Source organism: Ictalurus punctatus, chromosome 2 (assembly GCF_001660625.3).
Source record: "Ictalurus punctatus breed USDA103 chromosome 2, Coco_2.0, whole genome shotgun sequence".
In the NCBI taxonomy this organism is placed as follows: domain Eukaryota; kingdom Metazoa; phylum Chordata; class Actinopteri; order Siluriformes; family Ictaluridae; genus Ictalurus; species Ictalurus punctatus.
In genome coordinates, this window is record NC_030417.2 from 33859091 (window position 1) to 33878537 (window position 19447).

General features: G+C 39.9%; 3 protein-coding genes across 3 annotated transcripts; 2 read left to right on the forward strand and 1 right to left on the reverse strand.

Moving 5' to 3' along the window:
* Positions 1–140: 140 nt before the first annotated feature.
* LOC128629167 (heat shock 70 kDa protein 1) lies at positions 141–3052 on the forward strand. Its single transcript, XM_053675932.1, has 2 exons — positions 141–300; positions 681–3052. Exon 2 carries the CDS (start codon positions 702–704, stop codon positions 2631–2633), a length of 1932 nt encoding a protein of 643 aa, XP_053531907.1. The 5' UTR covers positions 141–300; positions 681–701; the 3' UTR covers positions 2634–3052.
* A 1008-nt stretch (positions 3053–4060) lies between these two features.
* LOC108259093 (uveal autoantigen with coiled-coil domains and ankyrin repeats-like) lies at positions 4061–18472 on the reverse strand. Its single transcript, XM_053675935.1, has 12 exons — positions 18164–18472; positions 17501–17571; positions 17013–17126; positions 16355–16525; positions 16083–16154; positions 15651–15722; positions 15239–15313; positions 13896–14066; positions 13685–13777; positions 13174–13271; positions 8961–9057; positions 4061–4629 (listed from the first exon to the last, which is right to left on the reverse strand). The coding sequence occupies exons 1-10, from the start codon at positions 18312–18314 to the stop codon at positions 13179–13181; spliced, it is 1083 nt and encodes a 360-aa protein (XP_053531910.1). The 5' UTR covers positions 18315–18472; the 3' UTR covers positions 4061–4629; positions 8961–9057; positions 13174–13178.
* On the forward strand, positions 4651–7566 carry LOC108259095 (heat shock 70 kDa protein 1). The gene is made up of 2 exons (XM_053675934.1): positions 4651–4808; positions 5191–7566. Exon 2 carries the CDS (start codon positions 5212–5214, stop codon positions 7141–7143), a length of 1932 nt encoding a protein of 643 aa, XP_053531909.1. The 5' UTR covers positions 4651–4808; positions 5191–5211; the 3' UTR covers positions 7144–7566.
* Positions 18473–19447: the final 975 nt, after the last annotated feature.

Consider the following 19447-nt stretch of genomic DNA (forward strand, 5'->3'; position numbering starts at 1 on the left):
ACGCTAGAAGTCAGTCCTCTGTTCTGGGCAGAATGGTATGTTCCTGAACCAGTGGTGGGCGTGGACTAGTCAGCTGCATAACTTCTGATTGGTCGGTTTCGCACGAGCTTTGGAGAAGCGCCTAGAAAGATGGAGAAGAAACTGACTGAGTCCGCTGGTGATTATAAAAGCGAGAGTGAAAGCGTGTGTAACAAACAGCCGTCTACGAGCAGTGAGAGTTGCAGCAACGAAGAGGAGCAAAGCGGCAGATTTCATAAGAGATAACACATAATCTTCATACATTTCAGGAGCCTAATAAATGTAAGTACGATCATTTAACTCCTCTATGACTGTGGTTATATGACGATTTATAATCTCTTTTGAGGACACATATTCTTATAAAGGAACTGGACAGGAGAATAATATTAAAATGTATTCTGAGACCTTATTGTAACTTTACAAAACTACCTTTCGTTCATTTTACTACTGGTAGAAGAAGAAATCATTACATGTGTAATAACTGAAATTAAATTGGGGTGCTCGAGTAATAACTTTGATACGCATGTGTATTTCCGTATTTGATTTTTATTGTCGTTACTTATTAATGAATAGTTTATTGGTTTAAATTGATCATACAGATGCAACTTTTAAAATGTACCTGAACTAACTTCTGCTTTGGTTTTTGTGTGTGTCATTTATAGACATCTGACAAAACAATCAAGATGTCCTCTGCTAAAGGAATTGCTGTTGGGATTGACCTGGGCACCACCTACTCCTGTGTGGGGGTGTTTCAGCATGGAAAAGTGGAGATCATTGCTAATGACCAGGGAAACAGGACAACACCCAGCTACGTGGCCTTCACGGACACTGAGAGGCTCATTGGAGATGCTGCAAAAAACCAAGTGGCCTTGAACCCCAACAACACAGTGTTTGATGCCAAGAGGCTGATTGGCAGGAAGTTTGACGATCCAGTCGTACAGTCTGACATGAAGCATTGGCCTTTCCAAGTGACCAGCGATGGAGGCAAGCCGAAGGTTCTGGTCGAGTACAAAGGGGAGAAGAAATCCTTTTACCCTGAGGAGATCTCCTCCATGGTTCTGGTGAAAATGAAGGAAATCGCAGAGGCCTATCTTGGACAGAAAGTAACAAACGCTGTCATTACTGTTCCAGCCTACTTCAATGACTCTCAGAGACAAGCCACTAAAGATGCTGGAGTGATTGCTGGACTGAACGTCCTGAGGATCATCAACGAGCCCACAGCTGCAGCGATCGCCTACGGCCTGGACAAAGGCAAGAAAGGAGAGCGCAATATCCTGATCTTTGACCTGGGAGGTGGTACCTTCGATGTGTCCATCCTGACCATCGAAGATGGCATCTTCGAAGTGAAAGCCACAGCCGGAGACACTCACCTGGGCGGAGAGGACTTTGACAACCGCCTGGTCAACCACTTTGTGGAGGAATTCAAGAGAAAGCACAAGAAGGACATCAGCCAGAACAAGAGAGCCCTGAGGAGGCTGCGTACGGCCTGTGAGAGAGCCAAGAGAACCCTGTCCTCCAGCTCTCAAGCCAGCATTGAAATCGACTCCCTGTATGAAGGCACTGACTTTTACACTTCCATCACCAGAGCACGCTTTGAAGAGTTGTGTTCGGATCTGTTCAGAGGAACGCTAGAGCCGGTGGAGAAGGCCCTGAGAGATGCCAAGATGGACAAATCTCAGATCCATGAAATTGTCCTGGTTGGAGGTTCTACAAGAATCCCCAAGATCCAGAAACTTCTGCAGGACTTCTTTAATGGACGGGAACTGAACAAAAGCATCAACCCAGACGAGGCGGTAGCTTACGGTGCCGCAGTTCAGGCCGCCATCCTCATGGGCGACACCTCTGGAAACGTCCAGGACTTGCTGCTGCTGGATGTGGCTCCACTGTCCCTGGGCATTGAGACCGCAGGAGGAGTCATGACCACTCTCATCAAACGCAACACCACCATCCCCACCAAGCAGACGCAAATCTTCAGCACGTACGCAGACAACCAGCCTGGGGTTCTGATCCAGGTGTATGAAGGTGAGAGAGCCATGACCAAAGACAACAACCTGCTCGGGAAGTTTGATCTGACGGGCATCCCACCTGCACCACGTGGAGTTCCTCAGATCGAAGTGACCTTTGACATTGACGCCAACGGCATTCTGAACGTGTCTGCTGTGGACAAAAGCACTGGCAAAGAGAACAAGATCACCATCACTAATGACAAGGGCAGGCTGAGCAAGGAGGAGATTGAGAGGATGGTGCAGGAAGCAGATAAGTACAAAGCAGAGGACGACCGTCAGAGAGAGAAGATTGCAGCCAAGAACTCCCTGGAGTCGTATGCCTTTAACATGAAAAACAGTGTGGAAGATGAAAACATGAAAGGCAAAATCAGTGAAGAGGACAAGAAGACGGTCATTGAGAGGTGTAACCAGGCCGTTACCTGGCTGGAGAACAACCAGCTGGCCGAAAAAGAGGAGTTCGAACATGAGCTGAAAGAACTGGAGAAAGTCTGCAACCCCATCATCACTAAGCTGTACCAGGGAGGAATGCCAGCCGGAAGCTGTGGAGCTCAGGCACGAGCCGCTTCAGGAGCAAACACCCAGGGACCGACCATTGAAGAAGTGGATTAAAAAAACTTATATGGACTTAATTTGTGGACTTATGAGTAAAGGTTATGCTAAAGAGCGTCTGCCAAATGCCATAAATATTTACCGGGCAATGTTCGGGAAATAAGTGTTGTTAATATGATCCAAATGAGATTTACTGTGTAAAACTTTGAGTTGATTATACATTGTGATACAAACATTTATGCTATCTTCATGCTGTGAACGTATGAGTAGAGGTTAAGCTGTTCACTGGAAAATGTTTGCGTTCTAATCCCAGCTAGTATGATCCTCATCTTAGATTTAATACTGTACCAAATTTAGAGCCAGTTAAACCTGGAGCTGCAAAAATGTATGGTGTAAATATTGGTGTGTGTGTGTGTGTGTGTATATATACTTTTATTTATGTACTTCTTGTTAATAAAATTTTATATTACATGTGAAAAGACAGCTTCTCTTTTTTCTTTAATAAGAAAAGCTTTTTTATAAGTATGTGGTTCACTATAATGTTGTTATATTGTTACGCTAGTACAAGTTAAAAAACATTCAGCAATTGCTCTTGCTTTGGATTTTCATGAGGAAACATTTAGGTAGAATTTTGTAATAATAATTGATAAATAGTATTTAATAAATGAGGAAAAAATGTAAAATGTTCAGATCTGTGAATTTCCATGATGTAATTGTTACAGTGTAATAAAAACGAGACAAACACATAAGCTAGACTGAGCATTTTTTTAAAAAAAAGTAGATTGTGTTTATTAAAATAACAGAAGAGAAACCGATGTTTCTGCTCAAGTCAGTATATGTTTATGTGATGCTCAGTGATGAACACACAGATGTAGCAATGACAGTATGTTGGTTGATTTGGACAGCAGAGGTCAGTGCTTGCCTACAGTTTCTAGCACACTTTAGTGTCTTCTCTTATTCCCACATCATGTATTGTACATGTGTTCAGATTTTAAATCAGGCATGTTAGATTAGGGAAAACTAAACATAAGGCTGTGCAGTGCTGTGGGAGAAAAAGAAAAGAATCGTCACTTTTTCACTGTATAATCCAGTCTTTATCTTTTTGCTTGTTTCTTGGTTTGTTAGTTTGTTAATTCGTTTGTTTTGGGTTAAAAGGAGTTCAGTTTTTAACATACTTTACAGAGATGTCATAATGGAAGTGATTCCTTCAGGGTTTTATTCATTATTGCCAGATTGCCACTTTCTAAAATGCTTCTTTTTGTTGAAATCCAATTATATATATATATTTTTAAATAATGTATAAACTGTTAGTCTACAGTTGTCAGTTAATTGATATGATATGAAGGAATTGATGGCTTGAATGATTATTAAGATCAGTGGCTGTGATCTTAACTTGGAGGAAGGTCATAACTGAGAAACAAACAAACAAACAAATAAATTCAACTGTGTAAGATAACATCTAATACCATTTATTGTCAAAATCTCAGGATGACTTTATCACAGTAATGATTAATCTACTCAGATTCTTTTATCACCAAATGCAGTTATTTTACACAGTTACTCATGTACATGTGTTGAGGGCAGATTATTAGTGATATCTACTTTCAGATCATCTCTTCATATTGTACAGAAAGGTGGATGAGATACAGACCGTTCCTCATAGATGTGAATTTCATCACCACCGTGATATTGTATGCATTGGATACAGACACTGTTATTTAATTAAAAGTGAATATATTTATAGGAACAACTATAGCCTTGTTTTACCAAAACACTCTAATTCACTCTCAGGTCTACAGATCAGTTTGTTTCTACACTATTTCTGTTTTATTTCTTATTTGTTGCCCATTTTAAGAAAGCTTAATTACGCTACATTATATTTTGGTATCAGAGAAGCGGATCAAGTAGTGGAGGAAGAGAGGAATGATCCAGAACACGCTAGAAGTCAGTCCTCTGTTCTGGGCAGAATGGTATGTTCCTGAACCAGTGGTGGGCGTGTACTAGTCAGCTGCATAACTTCTGATTGGTCGGTTTCGCACGAGCTTTGGAGAAGCGCCTAGAAAGATGGAGAGGAGACTGACTGAGTCCGCTGGTGATTATAAAAGCGAGAGTGAAAGCGTGTGTAACAAACAGCCGTCTACGAGCAGTGAGAGTTGCAGCAACGAGGAGGAGCAAAGCGGCAGATTTCATAAGAGATAACACATAATCTTCATACATTTCAGGAGCCTAATAAATGTAAGTACGATCATTTAACTCCTCTATGACTGTGGTTATATGACAGGATTTATAATCTCTTTTGAGGACACATATTGTTATAAAGGAACTGGACAGGAGAACAATATTAAAATGTATTCTGAGACCTTATTATAACTTTACAAAACTACCTTTCGTTCATTTTACTACTGGTAGAAGAAGAAATCATTACATGTGTAATAACTGAAATTAAATTGGGGTGCTCGAGTAATAACTTTGATACGCATGTGTATTTCCGTATTTGATTTTTATTGTCGTTACTTATTAATGAATAGTTTATTGGTTTAAATTGATCATACAGATGCAACTTTTAAAATGTACCTGAACTAACTTCTGCTTTGGTTTTTATGTGTGTCATTTATAGACATCTGACAAAACAATCAAGATGTCCTCCGCTAAAGGAATTGCTGTTGGGATTGACCTGGGCACCACCTACTCCTGTGTGGGGGTGTTTCAGCATGGAAAAGTGGAGATCATTGCTAATGACCAGGGAAACAGGACAACACCCAGCTACGTGGCTTTCACGGACACTGAGAGGCTCATTGGAGATGCTGCAAAAAACCAAGTGGCCTTGAACCCCAACAACACAGTGTTTGATGCCAAGAGGCTGATTGGCAGGAAGTTTGACGATCCAGTCGTACAGTCTGACATGAAGCATTGGCCTTTCCAAGTGACCAGCGATGGAGGCAAGCCGAAGGTTCTGGTCGAGTACAAAGGGGAGAAGAAATCCTTTTACCCTGAGGAGATCTCCTCCATGGTTCTGGTGAAAATGAAGGAAATCGCAGAGGCCTATCTTGGACAGAAAGTAACAAACGCTGTCATTACTGTTCCTGCCTACTTCAATGACTCTCAGAGACAAGCCACTAAAGATGCTGGAGTGATTGCTGGACTGAACGTCCTGAGGATCATCAACGAGCCCACAGCTGCAGCGATCGCCTACGGCCTGGACAAAGGCAAGAAAGGAGAGCGCAATATCCTGATCTTTGACCTGGGAGGTGGTACCTTCGATGTGTCCATCCTGACCATCGAAGATGGCATCTTCGAAGTGAAAGCCACAGCCGGAGACACTCACCTGGGCGGAGAGGACTTTGACAACCGCCTGGTCAACCACTTTGTGGAGGAATTCAAGAGAAAGCACAAGAAGGACATCAGCCAGAACAAGAGAGCCCTGAGGAGGCTGCGTACGGCCTGTGAGAGAGCCAAGAGAACCCTGTCCTCCAGCTCTCAAGCCAGCATTGAAATCGACTCCCTGTATGAAGGCACTGACTTTTACACGTCCATCACCAGAGCACGCTTTGAAGAGTTGTGTTCGGATCTGTTCAGAGGAACGCTAGAGCCGGTGGAGAAGGCCCTGAGAGATGCCAAGATGGACAAATCTCAGATCCATGAAATTGTCCTGGTTGGAGGTTCTACAAGAATCCCCAAGATCCAGAAACTTCTGCAGGACTTCTTTAATGGACGGGAACTGAACAAAAGCATCAACCCAGACGAGGCGGTAGCTTACGGTGCCGCAGTTCAGGCCGCCATCCTCATGGGCGACACCTCTGGAAACGTCCAGGACTTGCTGCTGCTGGATGTGGCTCCACTGTCCCTGGGCATTGAGACCGCAGGAGGAGTCATGACCACTCTCATCAAACGCAACACAACCATCCCCACCAAGCAGACGCAAATCTTCAGCACGTACGCAGACAACCAGCCTGGGGTTCTGATCCAGGTGTATGAAGGTGAGAGAGCCATGACCAAAGACAACAACCTGCTCGGGAAGTTTGATCTGACGGGCATCCCACCTGCACCACGTGGAGTTCCTCAGATCGAAGTGACCTTTGACATTGACGCCAACGGCATTCTGAACGTGTCTGCTGTGGACAAAAGCACTGGCAAAGAGAACAAGATCACCATCACTAATGACAAGGGCAGGCTGAGCAAGGAGGAGATTGAGAGGATGGTGCAGGAAGCAGATAAGTACAAAGCAGAGGACGACCGTCAGAGAGAGAAGATTGCAGCCAAGAACTCCCTGGAGTCGTATGCCTTTAACATGAAAAACAGTGTGGAAGATGAAAGCATGAAAGGCAAAATCAGTGAAGAGGACAAGAAGACGGTCATTGAGAGGTGTAACCAGGCCGTTACCTGGCTGGAGAACAACCAGCTGGCCGAAAAAGAGGAGTTCGAACATGAGCTGAAAGAACTGGAGAAAGTCTGCAACCCCATCATCACTAAGCTGTACCAGGGAGGAATGCCAGCCGGAAGCTGTGGAGCTCAGGCACGAGCCGCTTCAGGAGCAAACACCCAGGGACCGACTATTGAAGAAGTGGATTAAAAAAACTTAGATGGACTTAATTTGTGGACTTGTGAGTAAAGGTTATGCTAAAGGGCGTCTGCCAAATGCCATAAATATTTACCGGGCAATGTTCGGGAAATAAGTGTTGTTAATATGATCCAAATGAGATTTACTGTGTAAAACTTTGAGCTGATTATACATTGTGATACAAACATTTATGCTATCTTCATGCTGTGAACGTATGAGTAGAGGTTAAGCTGTTCACTGGAAAATGTTTGCGTTCTAATCCCAGCTAGTATGATCCTCATCTTAGATTTAATACTGTACCAAATTTAGAGCCAGCTAAACCTGGAGCTGCAAAAATGTATGCTGTAAATATTGGTGTGTGTGTGTGTGTGTGTATATATATATACTTTTATTTATGTACTTCTTGTTAATAAAATTTTATATTACATGTGAAAAGACAGCTTCTCTTTTTTCTTTAATAAGAAAAGCTTTTTTATAAGTATGTGGTTCACTATAATGTTGTTAAATTGTTACGCTAGTACAAGTTAAAAAACATTCAGCAATTGCTCTTGCTTTGGATTTTCATGAGGAAACAGTTAGGTAGAATTTTGTAATAATAATTGATAAATAGTATTTAATAAATGAGGAAAAAATGTAAAATGTTCAGATCTGTGAATTTCCATGATGTAATTGTTACAGTGTAATAAACACGAGACAAACACATAAGCTAGACTGAGCATTTTTTAAAAAAAGTAGATTGTGTTTATTAAAATAACAGAAGAGAAACCGATGTTTGTGCTCAAGTCACTATATGTTTATGTGATGCTCAGTGATGAACACATAGATGTAGCAATGACAGTATGTTGGTTGATTTGGACAGCAGAGGTCAGTGCTTGCCTACAGTTTCTAGCACACTTTAGTGTCTTCTCTTATTCCCACATCATGTATTGTACATGTGTTCAGATTTTAAATCAGGCATGTTAGATTAGGGAAAACTAAACATAAGGCTGTGCAGTGCTGTGGGAGAAAAAGAAAAGAATTGTCACTTTTTTCACTGTATAATCCAGTCTATCTTTTTGCTTGTTTCTTGGTTTGTTAGTTTGTTATTTCGTTTGTTTTGGGTTAAAAGGAGTTCAGTTTTTAACATACTTTACAGAGACGTCATAATGGAAGTGATTCCTTCAGGGTTTTATTCATTATTGCCAGATTGCCACTTTCTAAAATGCTTCTTTTGTTGAAATCCAATTATATATATATATTTTTAAATAATGTATAAACTGTTAGTCTACAGTTGTCAGTTAACTGATATGATATGAAGGAATTAACGGAATCCATTCTGGCTATTTCTGGCCCTTTCTTTCAATGTGGTGTTCATGAAAGCACAGCAAACGCTGTTGAAGCCCAGGGAAAGATATTATGTACAATGCTGATTATAAATGCAACCTCTAGAACAGCCAATGCTTTTCTCTTGATCTGGAAGAACGTTATCATTTCATTTCCATCTTATAATTCAGGTGTCACTTTTAAGGTTTGTGCAGACGTATTATAATAAATTATAAGCTTAGCTCTTCAAAAGAAAGTGTATTACAGCTCAAAAACTCACAATGGTGAGATTCCTTTAAATAAAAATCTACTTTTGTTGTTTGTCTTTTTTTGGTTTTTGGTGATAAAAGTGAAATCCATGTTAATGTTACACATGCACTACTAGGAGTTCATCTGTAACGCACATGCGCAGGATTTCCCACTCAAATTTAGTTTTCTTTTTGTAGGTCTTCAGGCATTTCCTTCAGTCCCAGTCTGTTTTTGAGTGAGTGTGAGAGTGTGTGTGAGAGAGTGTGTGAGAGAGAGACCTGGTGGTGGATGACAGGAGCTCGGTTTCTCCAAATCTCACCAGGCGCGGTGTCCTCTTTTATACCTAGCTGTAAAACTGCGAAACAGTGCAGGCCTCTTGTACACACACACACACACACACACACACACACACACACACACGGTGTAAATTAATCATGTTTTATTTAAACACTCACATTCCCTCAGAATTCAAAAGTGAAGTTGGCATCCCATGAAATTAAATAATCACTAAAACTATGCCATTCATTTGTGCTGATTTCTGTGGCAAAAACAAACATTTGTTCTGCTATGGTGTTTGAGATATTAGACATTATTTATTGGCAGTGTGACGTCACTCTCCACCGCATATCGCTCCAAACCGGTGCTGTTTTTTTTTTTTTTTTGCCGATATATGCCATTAAAATGAACATTGAACATGACAAGGAGTTCAAGGTGTTGACTTGGGCCCCAAATTCCCCAGATCTCAATCTGACAAAGCATCTATGAGATGTCCTGGACAAAAAAAGTCAAATTCATGGAGATCCCACCTCACAACTTACAGGACTTAAAGGCTCTGCTGCTAACATCTTGGTACCAGATACCACACCACCAATTCAGAGGTCCATGCCTCGACGGGTCAGAGCTGTTTCGGTGGCACAAGGGAGACCTACACAATTTTAGGCAGGTGGTTTTAATGTTATGGCTGATGGGTATAGCCTACATGTTGCATATGCTTCTCTTGGGCTAATTATAATAAAACAGATGGTATTTGTGACTTTAAAAAATAAATCATAGAGTGTAAAATCTTTTACGTTAAAAAAACTACATTTCTTCAGCTCTCCTGAGTAACAAGTGGTACAGGGGTAGAGTCATATCTGTGTTCCTGCTGAACCACAATTTAATGGTGTATTTTTAAAAGTTTACATCAGTTACATGCTGTACTAAAGAAGCTGTGATGCCTCTGGCCTGGTGTCAGGGTTCACGGCTAAAGAGAGGACATTCTCTCTCTCTCACCCACACCCACCCACTCACACACACACACACTCTGCAAAATCACAGTGAACTTCACATCACAATTTCGGCCTAGTATTCACTTTTACTTTAACATTTCCTCTTTTTAGTGAGGGAAATGGACTCTAATAACCGAAATGTGAGTGTGTGTTTTGGTTATAATAACCTTTAACATCTCTAGAGTTCGTTAATGCAACTGTCAGTCAATAAATACACACATTTCTGTATGACGTTCCGCAGTTAATAATTTTGCACATGGCCAGGATTCATGACTGTGAAAATCCTTCTTAAGTTTACACATAACCTCTAAATAGAATTGAGGCTATATGATTTCATCCAAAATTAAAACTGAGTTTAAATAAGAGCTTAAATCACATCATTTCAACACACCTTGGACACTGGCACTAATTGTCTGTTACTAATTACGGCTACACTAACAGGACAAACACTAAATCTAAATGAAAACAATACATACTCTGATGAGAAGTCATAGAGGCTAGACAAGCATTTTATGTGTAAATTAAAATTGCTTATACATGTGTTGTCAACAAAATTGGGTAAAAATCCAAAAGTCCAAAATTTTACAAAACAAATTCTTTCTTTTTTTTTTGTAGATTCATGCATCTGAGTAGTCTGGAGGTCTTAGTTGTGTGATTTCTTAGTTAGCTATGTAATTTATTAAAATTCAGAAAGCGACTGTGTTGAAACATCTCATGTTGTCACATACAGTCAACGCCATAATTATTGGCACCTATGAGGATAATGTAAAAAGCGATATCACATGCAACGAGTGATATTTTAACAAATGCGTACAAAACAAAACATGGAACAGTTTTACTGGAAAACACTGTTTTTCCCCCCCCACCTTTTCTGCAGACATTTCAAAGGACAAGTCATTACTTAATGCAGCAAGGAGTGATTAAAAAGTACTCATGGAAGAGCATGTATTGAAGCAAGAAAATAATTCCTGGCTCCAGAAGGAGAGTGAAATACACTTTTCCTGACTAGCTGACTGACTGACTGATTAAAATGCTCCATGGAGAGAGATGAAATGAACTGTTCCAGAGAAATACATTTATTTATTTATGATTTATTTCTTACATATACCATAGGTTTTTTTTTCCTTAAACACACTTAGATTTCTTTCTGTGGGAATGTCAAATTCTTTGTGTGGATTTCTTGTTTAAATTTTTCCTTGTAGCTTATGACGTATGAAGGGTGAAAATTGCAAAGTTAAAATCAAGCTAGAAAAAAAATGTGTGGGAGCCTAATAAATTCAACAGTACAGATCAGATCTGATAAAGACGTTCTTAGAGAGTTTAAACTGGGTTGGCACTACGAGAGGGGATAAACCTATTGATCTGTTCTATACGAATATTAAAGAAGTTATGTTGTAAAGCTGCTTCCCTCACTGGGGCAATCGGACCACAATTTAACATCTAGATATTCTCCTGTGATTCGAAATGAACCGATTGCCTCCAAGACTGTGTGGGTGTGGTCGGAGGACACCTGTGAAAAGTTAAGAGGATGTTTTGAATGTACAGACTGGTCAGTGTTCTTTGATGACAATGATTTGGACAGTATCTCTGACAAAGTCACTTGTTACATTAATTACTGTGTTGAATATGTTATCACATGTACACAAATTAAGTTTTTTCCTAATAATAAACCATGGGTGACAAGGGAAGTTAAAGTGGCTAGTAATAGAAAAAAGCTACTTTTTAGTAGTGTGACAGATCAGATTAAAATTGCTCCAAAGGAGCTGAAAAAATTATTAAACAAAGTAAGTTTTAATATAAGGGAAAGGTTGAAGGTCAGATGTCAAATTGTAACACACAGGGTCTTTGGAGTGGTATGAAATCTCTCACTGGTTATGGGATTATAAATACCAATTTTTGTGGGACTGGGCTGAATGTGAATGATTTCTCTGCCTCCCATGACAGTATTTTAGCATCACTTGTACAGAATAGTAATGTGGACTGTAGTCCAGCAACAGTCCTTCATTTAAATGAGGTTTGGCAGCAGTTAAGGTGTCTTAAGACTAGGAAAGCAGCAGGCACTGATGGTACCCATCCACATACTCTGAAAGTTTGTGCCAATCAGTTGTGCTCAGTCCTTCATTCAATTTTTTCTATGTCTGTGTCTTTATAAAAAATACTTGTAACGTGGAAAACATTGTGCCTTGTTCCTACTCCTAAAAATGTTAATGTGGGCGGTAGACTGTGGGCTAAAATTCTGACCACTACACAGTTACTATTATAAGTTATTTACAAAATCAAGTATACTTACAACCAATTGCCCGGGTGCAGAGTAAAGTACCACACGGAACCAGAAAGTGAGGAAAAGCAAGGCCCAAGTTTTATTGTTCCGTTCCACCAAGACACATAGCTTTAACCTCACATGTAATGAAATGTTTTGAAAGGATTATCCTTGGTCACCTGAGAAGATAGGTATCAGTTTTCGAAGACCCCTTACAATTTGCACATAGGAACGGTGTGGGAATAGATATTGCCTTACTTTTTATATTACACAATATTTATAGTCATCTGGAAACATCTTGTTATTACTTTTACTCCAGATGGACTTGTGGTCACGGTGGAAAAGAGAACAAGGGCAAAATTAAAAATTTTGCCTTATGAAGGTCACCCACTACATAGTATTTTTAGTGGACTTAAAAGATTAGTGATGCCTCAGTGTTCTACTGAGCGTTGTAGAAGGTCTTTTATTCCTGCTGTAGTGAGGTTTTTTAATGAAACCGTGTAATTATTGTATGGATTGATTGTGCTGTAATGTTTAATTGTTTGTGATGTGTAATGAGTTTCCCCTCAAGGGGATTAATAAAGATTTCTAACCTGTTCACACAGGAGCCTCACCTATGCCCTGACTCACTCTGCTGGGCCATTGCTCCCAGGCTATCCATCCAATTTCTGTACCGCTTTTACTACACAGGGTCATGTGGAGCCTGGAGACTATACCAGGGGACTCGGGTACAAGGCGGGGAACACTCTGGATGGGGTGCCAACCCAACAGAGGACACAACTGCACAAATATTCACACACTATGGACAATCTGGAAATGCCTACAAAGCATGTCTTTGGACTGGGGGAGGAAACCCTCCTCAGGCAACCCCTTTTTTAAAATTGACCAGCTTGACTTTTTACTTCACATTAAATTATGTGTTACTTTCTTCTTATTTTCACCCCTATATATATATATATATACCTGCATCATGTTGTTTCTGCTGGGGATCCATTTCTGTTCTCACAGCCTTCTGTCTCAATACTTGTCGTCTCCTTGGATCCAAGAGGTATGCAATGTTTCTGTAAAAAAAAGAAGAAAGAGGCAGATTTAATGTATGAAAACACACGATTGAATTTTTTTTTTCAAAATCAAGTGCTTAATGTTCACATATGCGATGGGTCACTTCAATTCAGTAAAAAATTAGCAACTTGAAAATACATTTTTTATTTTAGTTAAATGAACCTCATCATGCAGCATAAACATGAAAAGTCTTCATAATATTACTAAAGGAGCTGCTAAATGCAGTGATTGTCATGTTACGTTTGTTAGCTCATCACTCTCCCTTTGAGTCTCAGCTAGCAGGTTGCCCAGGTCCTGCACTGTTCCTTGCGGCAGGTCAGACTTCTGCACCCCAAAATGTCGGAAACACACACACACATACACACACACAGCTTACAATAGCAGATATAGTTTCATGAAAAGGAAGGATTACCTTTGGTAATTCCTCCATGTGCATCAGAGTCTTCTTCATCTTATCATACTCAGACTGAAGGAAGCTGTGAGCTTCCCGCTCTTCCGCACGCGCCTAAAACACACATGGGGCAAATTATTTTTTAAATCTGAGTGCTTAATACTTAAACATGAAAAATCATCATAATATTACTAAAGGAGCTGCTAAATGCAAGGAATTTTTTCTTGCTTACTGTTGTTAGCTCATCACACTCCTTTTCACTCTTAGACAGCAGGTTCCCCATGTCCTTCACTATTCCGTGCAGTGTCTCCACCTGGTTTTTCAGGTCAGATTTCTCCACCTCTAGCTGAGCAATGGTCTCCACGGCCTTCTGGTGTTTCTCCTCAGCTTCAGCCAGTGAGACCTAAAAAGGTACAACAATTAAGGCTTATTGGCTTTATTTACTTCTACACACATGTTCAGATGCTTTTACATTTTGGTGACAAAAGGTCTGTGTGTGTACACATATACACACACAGTCAGCAAGGCAGAAAGGGAGAGGCGTTGCAGAGAACACCGTTGCTTTTACTGCGGCCACCAGGACCATCCCACTGAGCAATGCCCCCTCCGTGCCGGAACCAGCCCAGTCACGAGCGGAAGCTCCAGCCTCTGCTCGCAAACTGCTCCAGTCCTTCTTTAGCCAAGCCCATTACAATACAGCACTCAGCTATATTTTCTGTGTTGACAGTGCTGGGCTGGTGGACTCCACTACAAAACCATCACACTTCTAGTCACCACCGCACCCAAAAATCCAGTGATCCTGGGCCTCCCATAGATGGAGCTTCATAGCCCCCAAATATCCTGGTCAGAAAAACAGCTCACCTGCTGGTCCCCCTTTGCCTCCACCACAGCCTCCACTTCAATGTAGAGCCCAGAGAACCAGGCATCGTTCACCGTTACCTCAGAATACCACAATTTAAGTGAAGTTTTCTATAAGACCAAGCCTATCAGGCTGCCCCCACATTGGCCCTATGACTGTACCATCGAGCTGCTGTACCATTCTGCCATGCAGCTTTTGTCTATCCCCAGTCCATGGCCAAGCAGCTGGCGATGGAGGAATACATTCAGGATGTGCTCCGGCAAGCATTTCTCAGCTTTTAAACTTTTACTGCCACTTCATCCGAGGTTTCAGCTCCATCACACTCCCGCTCACAGCCCTGCTCTGAGGCCATCCCAATTACCTGGCTGAACAACCCCACAGCCAAACAAGCTCTGACCCAGGTCAAGACATTTACCACTGCTCCCATTCTCAAACATCCTGACCCTTCAAAACCCTTTGTGGTAAAGGTAGACTCCTCCAAGATGGGAGAAGGGGCTGTCCTTTAGCAGTTGTTCTGGGAGAAGCCCAAGCACCATCCTGTCACTTTCTTCTCCATAAAGCTCTCCCTGGCCATGCACAATTACAACACTGGTAATCGGGAGCTACTGGCAATCATACCAACACTGGAGGAGTGGCGGCACTGGCTCGAGGGAGCAGAATATCACACACACAGGGCTTACAATAGCAGTTTTAGTTTCATGAAAAGGAAAGTTTACCTTTAGTAACTCCTCCTTGTGAATCAGTGTCTCCTTCCGCTCATTTTTCTCTGCCTTGTGCTCTTGCTCACACTCCTAAAAAACACACAGGGCAAAAGATGTTCAAACTTTGTGCTTAATGTTCACATTTGCAATGGGCCACTATTATTTACAAAAAAACAACAACTAGAAACCTGAAAATATAATTAAAATTTTGGCAAAATTTATCTGATCATGCAGCATAAACATGAAAAGTCCTCATATTGTTATGAGTTTCTTAATGCAAGGATTTAGGATGCACGCACTCCTAAAACGTGAATGCACACATTCAGACGTGTTCTGGTGACAAAAGGAAAAATTTTCTGTGACTGTACAACATTACACACACACAGCTTACAATAGCAGTTGTAAATTCATGAGAAGAAAAGCTTACCATCAGAATGTCTTCACAGAGTTTTAACTTCTCCTTCATCTCTTTGTTCTCCTCCACCACTTTCTCATACCCCTAAAACACACACATGGTTGAAAAGATGTTCAACTTTGAATGCTTAATGTTCATATATGCAGTGGGGCACGTCTATTCAGTTAAAAAAAACAACAACTAATAACTTGAAAATACAATTGCCATTTTGGTTAAATGAACATCATCATGCAGCATGAATATGAAAAGTCCTCATATTATTTATAAAGTAGCTGCTTAATGCAAGGATTTAGGATGCTCACACTCCTAAAACTCGAGTGCACACATTCAGACACATTTATGTTCTGGTGACAAAAGGAAAAGTTTTCTGTGACTGCACAACATTACACACACACACACAGAGCTCACAATAGAAGTTGTAGATTCATGAGACGAAAAGCTTACCATCAGTAAGTCTTCACAGAGTTTTAACTTCTCCTTCATCTGTTTGTTCTCCTCCTGCACTTTCTCACACTCCTAAAACACACACATGGTTGAAAAGATGTTCAACTTTGAATGCTTAATGGGGCACTTCTATTCAGTAAAAAAACAAAACAACTAACATCTGGAAAATACAATTGTCATTTTGGTTAAATGAGCCTCATCATGCAGCATAAACATGAAAAGTCCTCATAATATTTCTAAAGTAGCTGCTTAATGCAAGGATTTTTGCATACGTTCTCTAGCTCATCAAACACCAAGCGAATCTTAGTTAGCAGGTGCTCCATGTTATGCGCTGTTCCTTGCAGTGTCTGAACCTGGTTTTTCAGGTCAGACTTCACCACATTCAGCTGAGCAATGTTCTCCACAGCCTTCTTGAACTTCAAATCTGCTTCAGCCAGGGAGACCTAAAAAAGTACCACAATTAAAAGCTTGTTGGCTTCATTTACTTCTACACATACATTCAAACACATTTAAAAACTGATTCATTACTCATGACAAACACACACACACACTCACACACGCACACACACACATTCGCTTGCACGACTAAAACACAGCCATTGGGCAAAAAAGGTTAAAAATAAAGTACTTAAATATCACATCTGCAAGTTGCCCCAACATCACTGTTACTATACCATTATGATAGCAGTAATAATAAACCTGATAATAAATAATAAACCTCATGATATATTACATTACATAACTATTATCCCTAATAAGTTCATAGCTTGTGATAGAGATGAGATTTTAGCCTCCCATCTAATCTAATGTCATCTTCATCACTGAGTCAAACTCCAGTGTTCAGATATTCCCTATTCTCAATCATTCCTATCACATGATTCTCATAACATTTTGAAAAGTACTTTTTAATCAGACACTTATCTCATGCACCTTGCTTTTCATGTCACAATCTCTGCATTCCTCACAGAGCAGTTCCTCCAGCTCATTCACTCTGTTCTGCAGCTGAATATTGGACACCACAAGGGTCAGAATCGTCACAGTATCCTGAAATTCACCGGGCAAATATTGTTGGCATTAGGTGTTTGTAGCACTCCTGAGCACTAGCATTCAGTCCAAACATCATGTTTAGTTGCAACTGTCTGATCTACCTAAAGGGTCATACAGCCTGACACGTCTGACACGGAATCCTTATATTCATCAGACTTCTGATCAAATTTTAACGCATTGTTTTCTTGATAAAATCTGCAGTTAATGAACATCAGCTCTGGATTGCTGTCTTTAGCCTTGTGCTGGAGTACAAACTTCATTTCCTCCTCCATAAGGGCCAAACTTCATCCAGATATTTAAAATGCTCATATAATGGAAAACTGGATTTTTAGATTTTCCCTGTATGAAAGTTAGGAGCAGAAAAAACTTACCGTGACCTGGTCCTGAGGAACCTCTGTGGGTTGGACCACAGCTGGTTCCGTGGCCTGGTCACACACTGAATCTAAATAAATAAATAAATTTTAAAAACCATCAGACATCATCATCTATTATTAATGTTTTGAATTCCAGACCAGCAGTGCAGTGTAGGAGAGCTGTACCACTCAGCTGTACAACTCCTGAATTAGTACTGAAACTTTATATTTTAACACTAACATGAATCCACATCTAATCATTTTACCACCAAAACATATACTACTACTTTAACTACTAGAATAATAAAAAATAAAATAATAACAATAATAGTGTGTTTTATTTTCTAAGATTAATATTATTAAATTAATCTTGATATTAGGCCTATATTAATATAGAAGTCTATTTCACTATGACCACTAAATCTGCCCCTGATTCCCACTTTCTCACTGGCCCACAGAAAAAATACACTTTACTGATGTTCATGTCTAATGTTAATGTCTAATGCACATGTCTAATGTGGGCTAAGGCTAAGAACACGCTGACAGATTTTCACCCATCAGTGCATCTAAAGCCTCTTAGCTTAGGAAGGACTGAACAAATCTACTAAATTCATTTATTTTAAAGGACAGAAGTAAACAGCACTGTATGGTTACAGCAGCACGACTGAGAAATAGTTGTACCTTCAGTTGTGTCCTCGGGGCCCGCTGTTGTTTTCTCTCGACTGCGTCGTTTAACATAATAGTAAATGCCAGCTGCCGTGGATGCAGCTACGGCCGTGTACAACAGGGGGCGCAGTGGAAAATGCACTACATCAGCGCGAATTGTACCCATTTTCTCTCCTGATCAGAGCAACCTCAATAATCAACTTACTCGCACAAACTTCAGCGAATGTCTGAAAGTTTCGGAGTTCTTCTGTGACGTCACAGATGCTAAGCAACAATAAACAGTGATACCGTGATGCGTAAAAAGACAGTTACAGCGATCTGGAAGTTCTAACCGTTCCACATTTCTTTCAGCAAGGTCTTATTATTATTATTATTATTATTATTATTATTATTATTATTATTATTATTATTATTATTATTATAGAGTATATTGTCCTAAATGAATGATTGTTATGAGAATGGATAAAGAAAATCCCTAAGCAGTTTAGGGCTGTGTTTGGCATTTTCATCCACTCAGTTTAGCAGCCTGTACGCTTTGGGCATAAATCAGCTGTTTTGCTTGAATGGAATATACTTAATTGTATATAAATAATGACTATAATGTGCACACAAATACATTTCTAAGCTTTTGGGTTACAATATATTTTCATAATATTCATACACAAAGTGATACAAGCTGCATGAAGCTAAAATTAAATGACTCTTAATTTTATTATCATATTTATCCCACATAAACTTTTACATTCACCCTAAATCATTTAAGAGAGAAAACACAATGCATTTCAGTGGCGAATGAATTGTAGCTGTTATAGTCTGTTATCATGTTTACGTGACAGTTGATTCAGTTTTTTCTCAGTTTATTTTATCTCTTAAAATTCTCGTCTTTTTGACTAATTTTACAATAAATTTCTCAATTTATCCATTAATTTGCACATTTATAAACGGAAGAGGAAACATTTGTTTGACATGATCTTAATTAACTAAATTTATTCATCATTAAATATATGTATATATAATATAATTGATCTATTGATTTGCACAGCTCTTAAGGCAAGACATTACAAGTGAATGAATAATCTGTTTAAAACAATCCTAATTAATCTTGTACAGCTGAGTACTGACATAGGATATGATGTAGTGTGTAGGGAAACAGGAGGCTCCACTTGGGTTAAATATGGGTTAATGTGGAACAGCAGCAGAGAGATATGGAGGCTCCTGTATGGGGCTGTACACAGGTAGTTAAAACACCTATATATATATATGTATGTATGTATGTATGTATGTGTGTGTGTGTGTGTG

Bases quoted from the DNA above. Each gene is read 5' to 3' on its own strand.
- LOC128629167 (XM_053675932.1), top strand. From the start codon at position 702: ATGTCCTCTGCTAAAGGAATTGCTGTTGGGATTGACCTGGGCACCACC.
- LOC108259095 (XM_053675934.1), top strand. From the start codon at position 5,212: ATGTCCTCCGCTAAAGGAATTGCTGTTGGGATTGACCTGGGCACCACC.
- LOC108259093 (XM_053675935.1), bottom strand. From the start codon at position 18,314: ATGGGTACAATTCGCGCTGATGTAGTGCATTTTCCACTGCGCCCCCTG. The intron at 15,723-16,082 runs GTAAGCTTTTCG...TGTGTGTTTTAG, and splicing joins TCTGTGAAGACTTACTGATG to GGGTATGAGAAAGTGGTGGA. The intron at 15,314-15,650 runs GTAAGCTTTTCT...TGTGTTTTTTAG, and splicing joins TCTGTGAAGACATTCTGATG to GAGTGTGAGCAAGAGCACAA.